At 33.6% G+C, this 16,664-nt stretch overlaps 1 protein-coding gene across 3 annotated transcripts in view; it reads right to left on the reverse strand.

Annotated features, from left to right (window-relative positions):
* The window catches only part of LOC130441215 (probable G-protein coupled receptor 158), an 80,470-nt gene that overhangs the window by 46,675 nt on the left and 17,131 nt on the right, over positions 1-16,664 (reverse strand). For all 3 annotated transcript variants that reach the window (XM_056774790.1, XM_056774788.1, XM_056774789.1), the window contains exons 5-7: positions 15,811-15,879; positions 13,851-14,051; positions 9,945-10,160 (exon numbers count right to left, since the gene is read on the reverse strand). In XM_056774790.1, coding sequence (XP_056630768.1) covers positions 9,945-10,160; positions 13,851-14,051; positions 15,811-15,879 — 486 coding nt within the window. The remainder of the gene's footprint in view (positions 1-9,944; positions 10,161-13,850; positions 14,052-15,810; positions 15,880-16,664) is intronic.

Here is a 16,664-nt window from a genome sequence, read left to right on the forward strand (position 1 = left end):
AAATATTTCATCAGACCGTTTCGACTATATTATAATTCAACAAACACAAAAGTAATTTGAAACATTTCCATTAAATTCCTAAATAAAAACGTCGAATGATACAGATTCGATTTATAGTATTTTGTTAGCTCAAAAACTGTTCAGTTCTTGGCAGATTTTCTTTATAATTCAACTGTTTTAACATATGCCGTTAGTTCTGAACTGTTTGTGGTTAAAAGTGAATTTATTTGAGCAATTTTGATTTCAGAAATTCAAACTTGGGATTCAGCAATACCGCGTAAAGTTTGACATTATAGATCGACCAAAAGGAAATATTCAAAAGGTTTCAAGAGAAACTAAAGCTTGGATTCTTACTTCCCTAAGAGCTTTGTAGAAAATAACTGATGAAACCTGCACTTTGACTAAGCTGAATAATCAATAACAAAAATGCTGCTTTTCTTGTAACACAGCGGGTTTTGTAAGTGAAGAGTTTCTACATTTATTGGTGATGGATGTTAGATGGCCTTTTTGGCTCAAGGTTAACTATCTTCTTACTATCTGATCGCTTGTTGGATTTGAACATCATTGAGGTTCATATTTCTTAGTCTTTTGGTAATGATGATAAACTTTAGAAACAGCAGACTGACGCAGACTGTTCAGTGACCGTTTGATCAGCTTTATAATTTGTTGTGTCCATTTTCAGGTAGAATTCTTGTTGGTTTTTAACGAAGATGTATATCAGTTGACGATGGATGGTTAACTGATACCGGTAGGTCAGGTAGATGACCATTATTGTAAACAAACATAAAAAGGGTAGTTACAGATCATAACGTATTGTTGGAATGTGAGAGTAAGGAACATTACAATCTTTTACATCATTTTGAAGCATATTTACTAAGAGAAATCCAATTTCGTGTTTGGTTTATTTTGCCAGTGGCTTTCGATTGCAGGGGTATCGCCTGAGTCAATTTTCGACCAGGGCGCGAAAATTTAAAAAATGAACTTTTTATGAATTCTTTGCATTACTTTTAGTTGTTCTAATTATCATTTTATGTATTTGCAGGCTGAAAACTTATTGTTGGATAGTGAAATGAATATAAAAATTGCCGATTTCGGTTTCTCTAACGAATTTACACCTGGAAATAAATTAGATACTTTTTGCGAGAGTCCACCGTATGCAGCCCCCGAACTTTTCCAAGTAAGTATTATTTTTTTATTCATAAATGTAAAAAATTGCACTTTCACCAATTCTTATGAATTTATTAATTAAATTTCGCGTTACTGGGTAAAAAATACGACGATCCTGAAGTGGACGATTAGTCGTTAGGCATTATCCTTTACACGCTCGTATCTGGTAGTTTACCTTTTGACGGATCGACGTTGAGAAAACTAAGGGAACGAGTTGGGTATAAAAGTATTAAATTACCTTTTCCCTATCTTTTGTCACTTAAATTTTAAATTCCTTCCTATAAACGTTCAAATGGATATACAAAAATCAATTTATTTTAAAAAACTAATTCATCATTTCCATTTAATCCCATAAATTGCAAAGCTTTTCACCAATGCAGATGATGGAAACCTATTGAACATTTATCGATATTTTTTTACCTAATTTATCAGCTTACAAAACGAGAAATTGGGCATTAGAAACTCACTTGAATAGTACCACGCGCATTCACCAAAAATTCAAATTGGTCCTGCCAATTTACTTCGGGCTTCCACCAATTTTTTAAAAGTAGTTTCAAATTTTGGTTCTCTTGGCTTCCATCAAAATTAAAAGTACATTTAAAGATTTAGCTGGATGTATATAAATTGATATTATTGAATTCTGACGAAATATGTTACTCCAATATCTTTTTATCATGGAGGATCAGTCTTGTAGCTCTTTTCTGATGATGGTGCTATTTGATGCAGTTGTTTCCACTAATTTTCTTCATAACTGTCTCTCTTTTACTTCTTTACTGGCTTTCTTACTAAACATAATCCTTAAATACATATTTCTATCAACAATTGGATTTAATTTTGTTATGTCCTTCTCCATTTAATCTAACCGTACCTTGTCTACGTGAGTTCATTTCGTTTATCCATTTTTTTCTCTAACAATTTTCTAATTCGTCAATTTCTTCATTTTTCCTTCTCCCTCTTTTTTAAACGGGAATTTTTTATTTGGTATGTTTTTTGTTTATAGCTCCATGTATCCTCTAAAGAGTTTATAATGTATAATTCATCAACTATACGTATTAGTTGTCTCATATCTAAGTTTTTCCTTATTGCATTATGTTTCTGGGTACAAACATCAGTCAGTTTTCTCTTAACCTCTAGCCCCCTTCCTATTGATTCAGTTTAGTATATTTAAGAGTCTATTTTTAGCTCTTTTTTACCAAAAAATTCGTTATGTACGTCTGTCTGTTTATAGCGGCGATATTTCCTCACAGGAAGCATGTCGAAACGATAATTTTGGGCAGTATTACATGACATTACTTGACACAATGTCAAATATTACTTGACGTTGACGTGAAATATTATTTGACATTGACGTAAAATATTACTTGACATTGACAAACATGTCAAATAATATTTTGATGAAGACAGTAACAGATCGAAACGTCAAATTTTTATCTGACATTAAGAAGGGTGTGAAAAAAAAGAAATCTACTTATAAATCTACAGTTATAAGGTAAGATTACGTATTTTTTGCTATAGTTCGTTGGAAACTGATTAAATTATAATAACATTTGTTTATTTGAAAACAAACTAACTGTAAAAAATGCGATATAGTCTGTTTCGCTGTAGTGTAACGAATTTTTTACTTTTTAATATTTTCTCATTTATAAAAAATAGCTAACCTGGAAAGGAAGAGAAGAGAACTCATCCAGTGAATTTTTTTTGGATCAAGTCACTTGATTTCACCATTGGAATTGATATTTTGCACTTATACTTGTACAGATGTTTGAGATTCTATGAAATTTAATAACATCTTCACCGTTGAGTCCATCTATTTCCTTGTTTCGTCCTCTTGATTCTAATGTAGTAGCAAATATAATAAAATCGATTTAAACTTACATAATTCCTTTTGGAAATTATCTCTGAAAATGTGGTATTGCATACAATCCCATTGAGAATGTAAACGTATTACAAAATAATTTCAAACTAATCCTGATAGTTCGGTAACTCATTTACCCTTAGGCGAGATGTCGTAAAGTAGAAACCAAAGGAAAAGACACGGATTCGAAACGGGCAGAACTTCAAGTTGAATTTTCGGGAGGTTGAGTGAACATTAGAGAAGTTGATTAAATCTTTCTCAAAAAATTTGAACTATATACCATAAAAATAGGTTGTAATGAACTAGTTCTATCTAACCCATAGACAAATTTTAACACGTTTAAATATGAAAAGAAACTAGATGTGACAACTATGCTTTAAACTTTGGAACATGGTCTGACCTTTTGTGTGTGTGTTTTAAACTAAACAATCAAATAATGTAGATAATTATGAAAATATATTTAGGAAATAAGAGAATTTCTTGAATCTTTTTTCTAAAAAACTGGTACAAGAGGATGATCAGCGACTTTTCTTCTGTACTCTGAGCTGTCAAAGTTTCTGGTCAACTCTGGTTGATGGATGAATCTGGGCCTAATTAGAAGTTAATTCAGCTACGTGGCTATACCAGGACATATTGTTCCCAGCTTCGACGCCTATCAATGTCAAGGCAGGACTCAATCCCGAGTTTCAGAGCCAGATTTCTTTCTAAAAATTTCAGCCTGGGTCTTTGCTGCACATCATTTCGATTATTTGTATTTGAAAATCGGTAGTCATCATCCACAAATTATACTCCCTAAATTAACAGAGATTTAAGCAATCGTGGATTCTGTTTTTTATTTATATATTTTTATAAAATAAATAAGCTGCCAATCTTCATTAAATAGGTTAGAATTTAACCACAATTGAATTATTCTTTATAGGTATCTCAAACATAAAGATTTTACGAGCAGTATTTTCACGTATATCGTTAAATTCTTTTTTATTACACCAAGAAATACTAAACTTGAAGATCAAAAACGAGAATTCAAATATAAAACATTTACAAGCTTCAGCGTCCAATTTATTGTGGGAACAATTTTCTATGGGATATTTTACAAGATCGTCGGTGCTTTTTGGTGCACACTTTAAATTTCCTATTGGAAAAATTGACTTCGTGTACGACACTCTCATATATCTCCCTTTCCTCATAAGGAAATTGTCAAATCAGCGAATGGTGTGACGAGTTTGTATCAGTAAACATACTTTTCCCCTTTAACGAAACCGACCTCCTACTTTTACCTGTGCTATATTCTATTCATTTAGAACGGATTTAAAAAGAACAAATACATGAAAACATCGCACTAAATATTCTAATACTGGTTAATATTTTAAAATTACACTGGACTACACAATTTTTGTTACAAAAGCGCTTCTTCGTGTGCTCGAAATACAGTTCACCTTCACCTTCAATATGTTCCTTCAGAGCGCTTAAACAGACATAAATCTCGTTCTTCTTGAGATATATATCACTTTGGAAAGGAGATGGTAGTCACACGGTGCCAAATCTGATAAATATTGCGTATAGTCCAACAATGGAATGCTCAACATGATTGTAAACGTTTTAACAGACAATGCGGAATGAGCCAGCGCATTGTTTTGGTGAAGACCCATGACATTGTCTCCTACACTTGCTCTAATACTCAATGGACGGATTTTTCTATATTGATATGAATTTTAATTGAGTAATGCTATTTAAACCATTGAAAAATACGTGTAAGCGATACCAAATCAGTTATTTTAATGAATTACGAATTTCAGTTGCAATTTACACAATTTTTTTTACTTTACACATTTAATAGGAGAACGGATATGCTGATTTGTTAACAAAAGCGAAAGAAACTACTTTCGCAACAGAAGATTTATCGGTTGTTGCCGTTTGAATCTTGCGTAGTGCAGTGAAGACACAACACAACAAGACACAATTGTCTAGAGTTGGCTAGTAATACTGAGAAGCCATAAAATGACAAGATGGCTTCTAATTGTGAGTTTCTCCACCTTTAGAGATTTTTTCTCAAGATATCTTGTTTGTAAACGTCGCATTAATAATGATCTTGAACATTTTAAATGGATATACTCGTAAATCAATGTAAAATTAAACCCTCATCAATTATATGAAGAAACTTTCTAAGAGCTTCACGTCTCGAATAAAATTTCTAGATTTGAATTGGAAGTAGATAGAAGTGAAGGAGAATACAAGAGAAGGTAAATTAATTCGATTAAAAAAGTTAATCAAAGAAGAATTCGAAAATTATTGAATCAAAATTTTTAATAATAAAATTCCATATTTGACTAGTAGCGTAAAATCGTCTGGAAATATCGTTTATTCACACATTAGAAAGGATTCAACACTTACTAATTATGGAATCGAGTCACGTATCGACCTCGTTTCGGGAAAAATCCACCGGAGATCTTGACTAGCGAAGTCTCGTGACTTCAGCTATTCAAAAGAAACTGCTGAACGACCGACGATTAGAATTTCCTTGCTCGTAACTCCTCGGGCAATTACTGTCATGTTAAATAAAACTTCTGCGATGTATCAAATATCTTTTCAAATATAAAAATATCAATTGATCAATTGCAAAAGTTATTGAAGGCATTTCGACACAAAATTTGAAAAATAATTGCACGGTAAACATCATCAAGACCTCAATCTATTTCCAGAGACCGAAGGCATCATGATGGCTATCCGAGATCAAATTATCAACGCTTACAACTACAAGACGAATGTGATTAAAAATCCGAACACTCAATCCGACAAATGCAGTAACTGAGACCATTGAACATGTACATCCTGCTTGTAGTACGTTAGCTAGTACTGTCTATCTGCAGGAGCATAATCAAGTCTGCAACACCAGAAACTGGCCAACCAATTCGGTCTTCTCAATCAGCCGCAGGAGATGTTTGAAATGGTTGATAGAAGAGTCAATTCTTGTCGACGTAACAAATACCAGAAGAAACTAGTGAAGTTCGCGGACTAATCACTTGCGGCGACATCCAGAAGGCTATGGTATTAAATGCTTGCCACACAGTGAGCAAGTTTATCATATGGAATGAGCCTGATCCTTTTGGTACTTTGTATCTTAGCTAGATAAATAAGACAATGTTCTAAGCTGGCGTAATCATGAAAGTACCCAGATCAAGGGTACTGAGCAGACATATTTACACATCTTAGACGAAAATTGAGGAGGAAAGACAGACATTTGGTTAAGTAGATCCTAGATGTCGATTCTGTAAATAATATGAAGAACTAACTACGCACATAGATGGCCGGCACTTGTAGGAAAAGAACTTAGAAAGAAATAATAAAGTATGTCCAATATAACACTGTAACATCAGCAAATACTATAAAGTAGAAACTGATGGTATAAGCACAACCCATAATGGGTTTGAACGAAAGACAAGGTTGCAATTATAAAGGATATGTAAATACAGACAGGACGAATAACATATGATAGAGAAGGACCTCAAAAATAAGACGCCAAAGTTAAGGAGGAGGTCAAAATACCTGACAAAAACAAATAAACCGATGAGCCAAGGATGAGGTGATATGGATCATTTATTTTGAGAAACAATTTTAGCTTTTTATAAATGGAAAATAATAATAATAAATGCTACCATTGAAAAGGTTTTTGATAATGTTCACGACACGTACAAGCTCGAAATATCTAATGGAAATATTAAAAAATTGAAATCCCCCTGCCTAAATGGAATTCAGAATTACTGAAAACGTCAAAAATAATATCTTGTGGTGGTACGTACATTCAAAAGAAATTTATAGCTGGATTTCCACATTGATTTGTAACTTTTACTTTGGATCGCTGTATCAACTTTTTCTAAAAGTTTCAAACTAGTTTTCAAGCACCTCTTTTAAAACCTTGAATGAATCTATTATTTGCGACAAAACTTTTAATTTCGTTTCTATATTTCAGTTGAGTTTCCCTGACATTCCAAATAGCAATTGAATCATATTTTTATAATTGATCGTTTTTTCAAAGTTCTGATTTCATGATACCTTTTGACGGCCACGAGATGATTTCTGATTCATTTATTTATTTTTAGCAACTCTCTAAATCGTAATAGAAGATATTTCAAATTTGTAGTAATCTTATATATTAAAAAAATTGATGATTTCCATTCCGAGTCCGTTCAGGCGTTCTACCCAACCGATTTGCTTGATTTTTTTTTCAATGAAAGGTATTGATGCACAGATCAGCCATCAACCATCGGATTTCATCTAATTTTCACCAGTCTCAAGTTATACTCAAATGCGATTTCCCCCTGTACATTACTTATGGGAGTTTTTCACATACACACGTTCTATTCTCAATATCTCAGGTTCTAATCAAGATAGAGAGTTCGTTTTAGTTTAAGAACACTCACTGAAACACCTTCTTTCTTTTGAGTTTTCGAACACTTAAATCGGTTGAGTTGGAGAGGAGCTAGGGGCCGACATTCAATGTGGAGTTATGGATTTTTGTTGGTTTTTGGCAATTTTCTAAATTCAAAGATCTATATCTCAGGTTCTAATATAGCTACAGAGTTCGTTTTGATTTAAGACCACTCGCTGAAACATCCTCTTTCTTTTGAGTTTTTGAACACTTGAATCGGTTGAGTTGGAGAGGAGCTAAGCGCGGACATTCAATGTGGAGTTATGGATTTTTGTTGGTTTTTGGCAATTTTCTAAATTCAAAGATCTATATCTCAGGTTCTAATATAGCTACAGAGTTCGTTTTGATTTAAAAACACTCGCTGAAACACCTTCTTTCTTTAGAGTTTTTGAACACTTGAATCGGTTGAGTTGGAGAGGAGCTAGGGGCCGACATTCAATGTGGAGTTATGGATTTTTGTTGGTTTTTGGCAATTTTCTAAATTCAAAGATCTATATCTCAGGTTCTAATATAGCTACAGAGTTCGTTTTGATTTAGAAACACTCGCTGAAACACCTTCTTTCTTTTGAGTTTTTGAACACTTGAATCGGTTGAGTTGGAGAGGAGCTAGGGGCCGACATTCAATGTGGAGTTATGGAATTTTGTTGGTTTTTGGCAATTTTCTAAATTCAAAGATCTATATCTCAGGTTCTAATATAGCTACAGAGTTCGTTTTGATTTAAAAACACTCGCTGAAACACCTTCTTTCTTTTGAGTTTTTGAACACTTGAATCGGTTGAGTTGGAGAGGAGCTAAGCGCGGACATTCAATGTGGAGTTATGGATTTTTGTTGGTTTTTGGCAATTTTCTAAATTCAAAGATCTATATCTCAGGTTCTAATATAGCTACAGAGTTCGTTTTGATTTAAAAACACTCGCTGAAACACCTTCTTTCTTTTGAGTTTTTGAACACTTGAATCGGTTGAGTTGGAGAGGAGCTAGGGGCCGACATTCAATGTGGAGTTATGGATTTTTGTTGGTTTTTGGCAATTTTCTAAATTCAAAGATCTATATCTCAGGTTCTAATATAGCTACAGAGTTCGTTTTGATTTAAAAACACTCGCTGAAACACCTTCTTTCTTTTGAGTTTTTGAACACTTGAATCGGTTGAGTTGGAGAGGAGCTAAGTGCGGACATTCAATGTGGAGTTATGGATTTTTGTTGGTTTTTGGCAATTTTCTAAATTCAAAGATCTATATCTCAGGTTCTAATATAGCTACAGAGTTCGTTTTGATTTAAAAACACTCGCTGAAACACCTTCTTTCTTTTGAGTTTTTGAACACTTGAATCGGTTGAGTTGGAGAGGAGCTAGGGGCCGACATTCAATGTGGAGTTATGGATTTTTGTTGGTTTTTGGCAATTTTCTAAATTCAAAGATCTATATCTCAGGTTCTAATATAGCTACAGAGTTCGTTTTGATTTAAAAACACTCGCTGAAACACCTTATTTCTTTTGAGTTTTTGAACACTTGAATCGGTTGAGTTGGAGAGGAGCTAGGGGCCGACATTCAATGTGGAGTTATGGATTTTTGTTGGTTTTTGGCAATTTTCTAAATTCAAAGATCTATATCTCAGGTTCTAATATAGCTACAGAGTTCGTTTTGATTTAAAAACACTCGCTGAAACACCTTCTTTCTTTTGAGTTTTTGAACACTTGAATCGGTTGAGTTGGAGAGGAGCTAAGCGCGGACATTCAATGTGGAGTTATGGATTTTTGTTGGTTTTTGGCAATTTTCTAAATTCAAAGATCTATATCTCAGGTTCTAATATAGCTACAGAGTTCGTTTTGATTTAAAAACACTCGCTGAAACACCTTCTTTCTTTTGAGTTTTTGAACACTTGAATCGGTTGAGTTGGAGAGGAGCTAGGGGCCGACATTCAATGTGGAGTTATGGATTTTTGTTGGTTTTTGGCAATTTTCTAAATTCAAAGATCTATATCTCAGGTTCTAATATAGCTACAGAGTTCGTTTTGATTTAAAAACACTCGCTGAAACACCTTATTTCTTTTGAGTTTTTGAACACTTGAATCGGTTGAGTTGGAGAGGAGCTAGGGGCCGACATTCAATGTGGAGTTATGGATTTTTGTTGGTTTTTGGCAATTTTCTAAATTCAAAGATGAATATCTCAGGTTCTAATATAGCAACAGAGTTCGTTCTTTTTTATTATAGTGATTTCTAATACTTATTTAATGGATTCGCTGCGAGCGAAGCCGCGGGTAGAAGTTTATTTAGTTTGGATACGTCGTTAAACGTCAGAAAATGATCTTTAACCTAACCTCACATAACCTATACGATACTAATTGAATTAACCTAATAATTGAGGAGTTTATTAAACTAAATTTCATAGGAAACGTGGCAAAGTAATAAATATTTTCTTTTGATTCGTTTTATAGTATATTTTCCAGTCTAGCAGATATTTATGACGTTAAATAAAGTAATAAAAGTGGAATAAACTCACGTGAAACTGAGTTCTAGCATTTCTGCTGGCATAGCTGAGATGTATACCGAATATTAATATAACCAGTTCTCCGATTTCCGTTACGTAATCCCACCACAGCGACTTACAAGCATAATAACGCTCTCCATGTAAAGTCCTTCCTAGAAACAGGAGACTATAATTCTCTTGGATAAAGTTGAGAGTTATGGACGTATATGCGGCCATGTATGCCAGAACCTGGAAATAAAAAGTATAATCATTAGGATTACGGTAGTGGAAGTAATTAGAGAAAAACGTGCCACGAATATCTATTAAAAAAGGATAAAAATAGAACAATTAGAGCTTTAAAAACGTTATTCGAAAAGCTCTTCCAATACAAAGAAAATCAATCATAACTGAAAAAAAAAATGATTCAAGATTTCACAGTATAGACGGGATTTCTTATAATACTGAGCAGTCGGAAACGGAATAGGATTGAAAAGGCCCGGAGACAAACAGTTTGAAGCAGTAATTAGAGCTCTAAGTTCCAATATCATGAAAAACTAGCTAGGCAAAAAAAATAAAATAACCCTTCATGGGGCTCGAATCATAATTCGGTATCAACTGCAGAACTATGGAAAAAGCACGGGAAAAGAAGGTAGATAGGAGGAAAACCAATTATTGGGACAACCTACAGGGCCTGAGACGGGCAAAAACTCTTCTGGGAAAGTATGACCAGAGTAAATACGCTGAACGTATCAGTCTAAGTAAGAATAATCTACGGATACTAACAGAAGTTCTATCGAGGCACTGTCACTTCAACAAACACCTGAAGAAGTTTGAAACACTAAGGAACTTCAGGGAACTGTTCTGGGAGCATATGGGAGCCATCCCACATTCTAGGTTTCTCAAAAGGAGTGGGATTAACAGATCGGCGATAAACATTGGGTTTCCAGTATCGCAGCAAGATAGTGGGACATAATAGATCCTTTGGGTGTATACGAGACCTCAAATCTAGATATACATATGTTTTAAGACGTTTCTACACATAGAAATACCTCTACCTTTCTGAGTACTACGTCACAAGAGAAACAGAGCTTTCTCAATTTATCTCGTCGATTATTGGAGCAATCTACTCCTCAACTGCCGTCGTTTGTTGACTGACCGGGAAATCGCACAATAGCTCTGCTCTAATAGAGAGGACAACTCCCTCTATATTGTTAACTAATCTAATTTATGCGTATTATGACCAGGTGACGTTCAGAATTCGAAGCTGATTTATAAAGTCGTCAGTTTGCAATTGGATCTGCCACCTGCATAGTCCGCTTATCTGCCTTTGTAATTTGCCGAGTACTTTTTGTCTAGTCGGTGATTGTGCCCTCGGTTACCAGTTTGAACGTGATGATGCTTCCCACAATATAGATCCATTTGGCTAATTTCGGTATTTACGAACATCCAGCTATTTTCTTTTACTAATCACAGTTTGATGATACAAGCTTTAAGAGGGCTTTTGGTGTAACCTTTCGGGATTAAAGCGTTTCCATAAGTACTTTATTGACATCCACTCGATGTTCGTTTATTAAGGTCGACGCAGCTAGTATGTGATTACCATAAGGACCGTCTTACTTGCCCCAAATCGAAGATTGTTATAAAAATTACAAAGAAGGCAAATTTGTAAGAGACACAGAAAATTAATATAGAGGAAATAGGTCTAAAGAAGAGATGAACCAGCTGATGTAGTAAATAAATTCAAAGAAATGTGAGAAAAAGGAAAAACTACTCGCAAAAAATGTTTAAAATACAAGAAAAACTTGAAGCTAAAGTATGAGACGACGTTCTTTCAACGATAGTTTCAATTCTTTGTTTTCACTGGAGGTTGCAATAGATATATTTAATAATGTAGCAGAGGATCTATATTCATCTACAATTAAGAATTTTTCAGCAATCTAACGAATCTAACCTAACTAAAAATGAGTCGAAGAAGCCCCGTCAAAGTGGGTCTAAAGTCAAGGTGAATGAAAAGTACTTTTTGGCCATTTTTATGCGACTATTTAATACAATTCATGAACGACTGTATTTGTCTGCAAATAAGTCATAGATTTATAACCGTGTCATCACATTCCATCACAATTTTGACGGATTTTAGACGATAGGAGAATCATAGAGTCGAATTAGCACTTTTTTTCTATTTTAAAAAGCCAAAAATTTGCTTCGGGAACGATACTGGAGGCCACCCCAGACAATGCTTACTTTTGATCAGTCTGCCTCAAATTTTTTGTTGTTTCTTCTAATAGTTGTTCGGATGAAAACACGATTTCAATCCCATTCATTTAAATAATGAAAATATCAAAATTTTATTATATTTAGTAACAATTACTAAGAAGAAATGTTCAAGTCTGAAAAGATGATTATTAGAAGGCATTTAAATTTAGATATAAGTCAATCCTTCACTTCATTTTGGTGTAATTTTATTGAAAATCGCCCTAAAAACACTTTCCTATAGGGTATATTCCCATTCCCATATTGAAACTTTGTATATAAGAGAAGTTTGTATCTTAGAAATGCCTAATTGCGATATTTTCATTTGTGATATATTTCTACAACTTATTTATTTAGTTTTTTGCATAACATGGCATGTAATCAGTCAAAAAACACTTGTTGACATCTTGTTCATACAATTATCCCAACTCATCAAAATTTCAGTGTAATTTATTTCCTTTTCTCAGCGTTCGATTGTCGTGTTTGTCTAATATTTCCATTTTTCCCATCTTACGTTACTTTTTATTGCAAATTCATTTGCTCCCGATGAAAAACAATATTGTTGAATCCAATAACGTTAAGTTGAGCCAGTGATGCAATCTCTTACCTAACAAAACCTTTCAAACATGAAACAAATCGACAAAGCATCGTTTCGTTCTCCATAGAATTTCATGTTCCACCGGGAAATCGATAGAAATCTCATTCTGTCGTATACTTTGCAATAAGTAAATACACATTTTTTTTTCTGTATCAAAAACTAATTTAGATATTTTTTCTTTACGTTCAAATTTATTTCAGAAGACTTTAATCTATGGTAGATGACTTTTTGAATGAAATAAAGGTTATTTTATTTAAAAATTATTTTCTTTTCCAATAAAATTTTCTTTTAGTTCCATAAATTTTGTGCTTAGTTTCCAGAAATTGCTTATCACTCTGAAAACATTAAAATTTGTCGATGTCATCGAAAAATCTGAGATGATTAAGGTGAAATATCTTTCCTTTACGTTTTAAAACAAAAAATAGTCTCTAAAGACTAAATTAGAAGATATATTATTGTCTCGGTAATACCAAAAAATTTTTACATGTTTAAATGCTGTCATCCTTTTGTTCTGAGCTTCTGAATGTAGTCAATGTGGATTATACAGAACTCAACCATTGAATTGCAAGACAAAACTATAACTTCCACAATCTCTTCAATATCTATGCATGGATCAATCAATACTATATCTTGCATTTCTTTAACAGTTTTTCTTTCTTTAACAAAACGTTCACTAACTTACCATTAAAAATATAGATGTACTTTCCCATAGCATTTCCGAGATAATCGGTTATTAATGACTATCAACCACAAGCTAAATGACGTGGTTTATTCTTGTCGAGGTTCAATAACTAACACTGACAGGAGCGGCCCTTGAAGTTAACCTTTGTATCGCTAGTAATTGGTTTATCACCAAGTTATTTTTCAATGCCTGGTACCTACACGTAAATTAAATTATGATCCAATACCCAGATGGTAGCAATTTTGGTTCGGATTTGTATTATCTACCACATTGTAGTGAATTCAATACTTATATTTTTGAAAAATCGCTTATGATCTTGCTTGCATTCTCTTTGGGATGAAGATTCTATTTTGAAATTTGACGTGATACTATTTAAACTAACCTAAAAGTTGTAAGCATTTTGACTTACCGACATGCTCATAATGAGAAGATACTTGAGTAGATCTGTATCTTTGACTACCCATCTGTGAGCTTTTCTCGTTCGGAATTCTATCAGATGTCTGTACAATTTCAAAATGATGGCGCCGTAGCAAATGATGAAACCAACTTCTCGAACCCACGGTTCCAAAAGACATTGCACAACGGACGGTTCGAATGATTTAACTACCGCCTGAAATTCAATACAAAATATTTAACACAATTCCAAAGAAAAGTATCGATAGTAAATTTTAATCTAATTTAACTTCATCGGCCTAAATTTGAGATACGTGATTAGTTAGGTTAGGTTAGGTTGACATGGACATCCGAACGTGTTAATTTTATAAGAATTTTATGATATTTATTCAATTTAAATGATTGATACTTCATAAGAACTATAAAGCCTCAACTTAAGATCAATAATATCATCCAAAAAAGAAAATTGGACTATTTGGATCCCATAGCAAAAAATGAAAATTGATATGGTTTCCTGTAGCTAATTCTTGCTTCAACTCCAACAGAACTATTCCGTGCAGCATCTACTGGATGGTAACTACCAAAAGAAGATGGACAAGACATTGACTGGTAAATATCTGGAATTAACAGTAGAAAGGAAATTTCTCTGAAACAAATATGAGAAGGAGATAACCACCAGAAACTTCGCAGGAAGGAATTGGGATTGTAACCCAACGATCCAATTGAGGATGTACACGGTATTTGTGAGGTTTAGAGTCATGGAACTAGTTTGAATACTATGAAGAACAATCTCCCGAAGGTACAAAGACTGCCTTGCAGATGTGCATCAATGTCGATTTTTCGCCGAAAAAAATTCAGTTCACAAGGAATTTTTTTGCAAATAAATCCTAAATCCTTTAGACTGGAATAAAAGTTTTATTTAAATATAAATACATCGCGCATTACGTAATATTACAAACCCGATATTAATAAATATTAAAAATAAAGTTTATTTATATCTCAGATTGTAACAAATTCCTTATACCGTATACGTTTTGTCGGTGCGAAGAAGTTTCTCGACACCATAAATCTAGTGAGTCATCATCGCTCGTTTTTACAATGACTCACTTCTTGATTGGCGCAGTCGGCAGGAAAAAAACAGTATCTCGAAAGGCTCTTCGGTATCAGTCTCTAAGGATCGGAAGTTTCAGATTGGAACGGAAAGAGATAGAAACCGTTAATTGCCTCGTCGAAAACATCTCTTATGGCAGTTGGATGTTTATGAATCTGACAATTTATTTTGATTAAAAATTTTCATCTGAGTAAAGTTAGGTCTGGTAATAAAATTGATTGTTTTAGGCGAGGAAATTATTTTTTATTATCAAAACTGACTGGTGATTTATTTTAATGATGACAAATATCTCAAATTATTTATTCTTAATAAAGTAGAAAAGAAATTCTTCATGTAATGTCATTTTGATTGTAATAAATTACAAAGTTTAGAAGTCTGGAGATCCGAGATCCGTTCTAAATAGGTATTACGTCATCAGCGCCGATTGTGTAGGAGAGCGACCTGTTTGACAAAATCCTATTGGCAAGAGTGACTTTTGATGACAAAGAGTTGATTTGTTGATAATAATTGAGCAAGGTTTCTTCAGAAAACTTGCCCCAAGGACCACAAGAATAGACAGATTGATACAATGACTTTCATGGGGTAAAAACAGGAAGTTTCATGTGCACAGAACCTCTTAATAATGAGATACCAAATGTTAAAGTTTAAATAAATATATTAGCAGATTCAACTGCGATTTTATTGGAATTATGGTGCAGTGAAAGTGGTATTGATACATTTTTGTACAAGATGTCGATACAACCCTCGACATCTTGGTAAAACAAAACAACGTGGGGTGGTTTGGCGGGCGAAACTCGATCGGCGCTGGTGACGTAATCATTAAAAAATTTAAATGCGACATCCTTTCCAGACCCATTCAACTTACCGTTGCATATAATATGAAGATACCCAATAGAATGGTCTCTAGAATTTTCCACATACTAGAAGCAATAGCCTGTAAATAAAATTTATATGAGACATTTTGTATATACAGAGCGTCTCCTATACCACTTTGACTAGAGAATTGTAAACTATTTTTACATTCTGAAAATGATTTCCATTACCTTAAGAAAAGTACAATCTAGCTAATTACAATGGTTTGTAACCATTTTGGTAAGCATGTAAGCATGGAATCGGTTCTTTTCTCTTGATTCTGTTTCTCGAGATACAAGAAATTGTCGTTTGTATTATTTTTCCGCATGAAACTGCCTTGAAGCCTTGAACAATCTCCCACAATTCCATAGCAATAGTCAGCTATCTTTTCCTTGGTATCTATTCTTCTTATGTCTTGGTGAAAACGTTTTTTGCTTAGTTTTTCTAATTTGTGTTGGAATTGGTCCAAGTGACAGTTAAGATTATGGATAATTGACACTTGTAACTCAGCGCGCTGCTCAGAAAGTCTCTGGTGAGGTCATGGAGGAAATGGTGATTACCTGCAGTACTCCAAGTCATTATCTACTTAATAAGAAGTAAATGATTCCCACGCTATATACTATAGGCACTATTAACTCTTGTTGCAAGTGTTGAACAAACTATGAGACACTAGCACTTCATCTTGGTACCGAAAAAAGAAAATACAAACAACTCACAGTGTTTGTAATCATTTTTCATTATTAATTCAACACAAACATAACAAAATAAATCAGGATCGATAACTCTATCGATGTTATTGTAATAACGACTATTGGCGAACATAGTGCCAAAAATATAAACTGAAATTTCTTATTTTTTCCATAATAC

This window comes from Diorhabda sublineata, chromosome 3, assembly GCF_026230105.1.
Source record: "Diorhabda sublineata isolate icDioSubl1.1 chromosome 3, icDioSubl1.1, whole genome shotgun sequence".
NCBI classification, from domain to species: Eukaryota; Metazoa; Arthropoda; class Insecta; order Coleoptera; family Chrysomelidae; genus Diorhabda; species Diorhabda sublineata.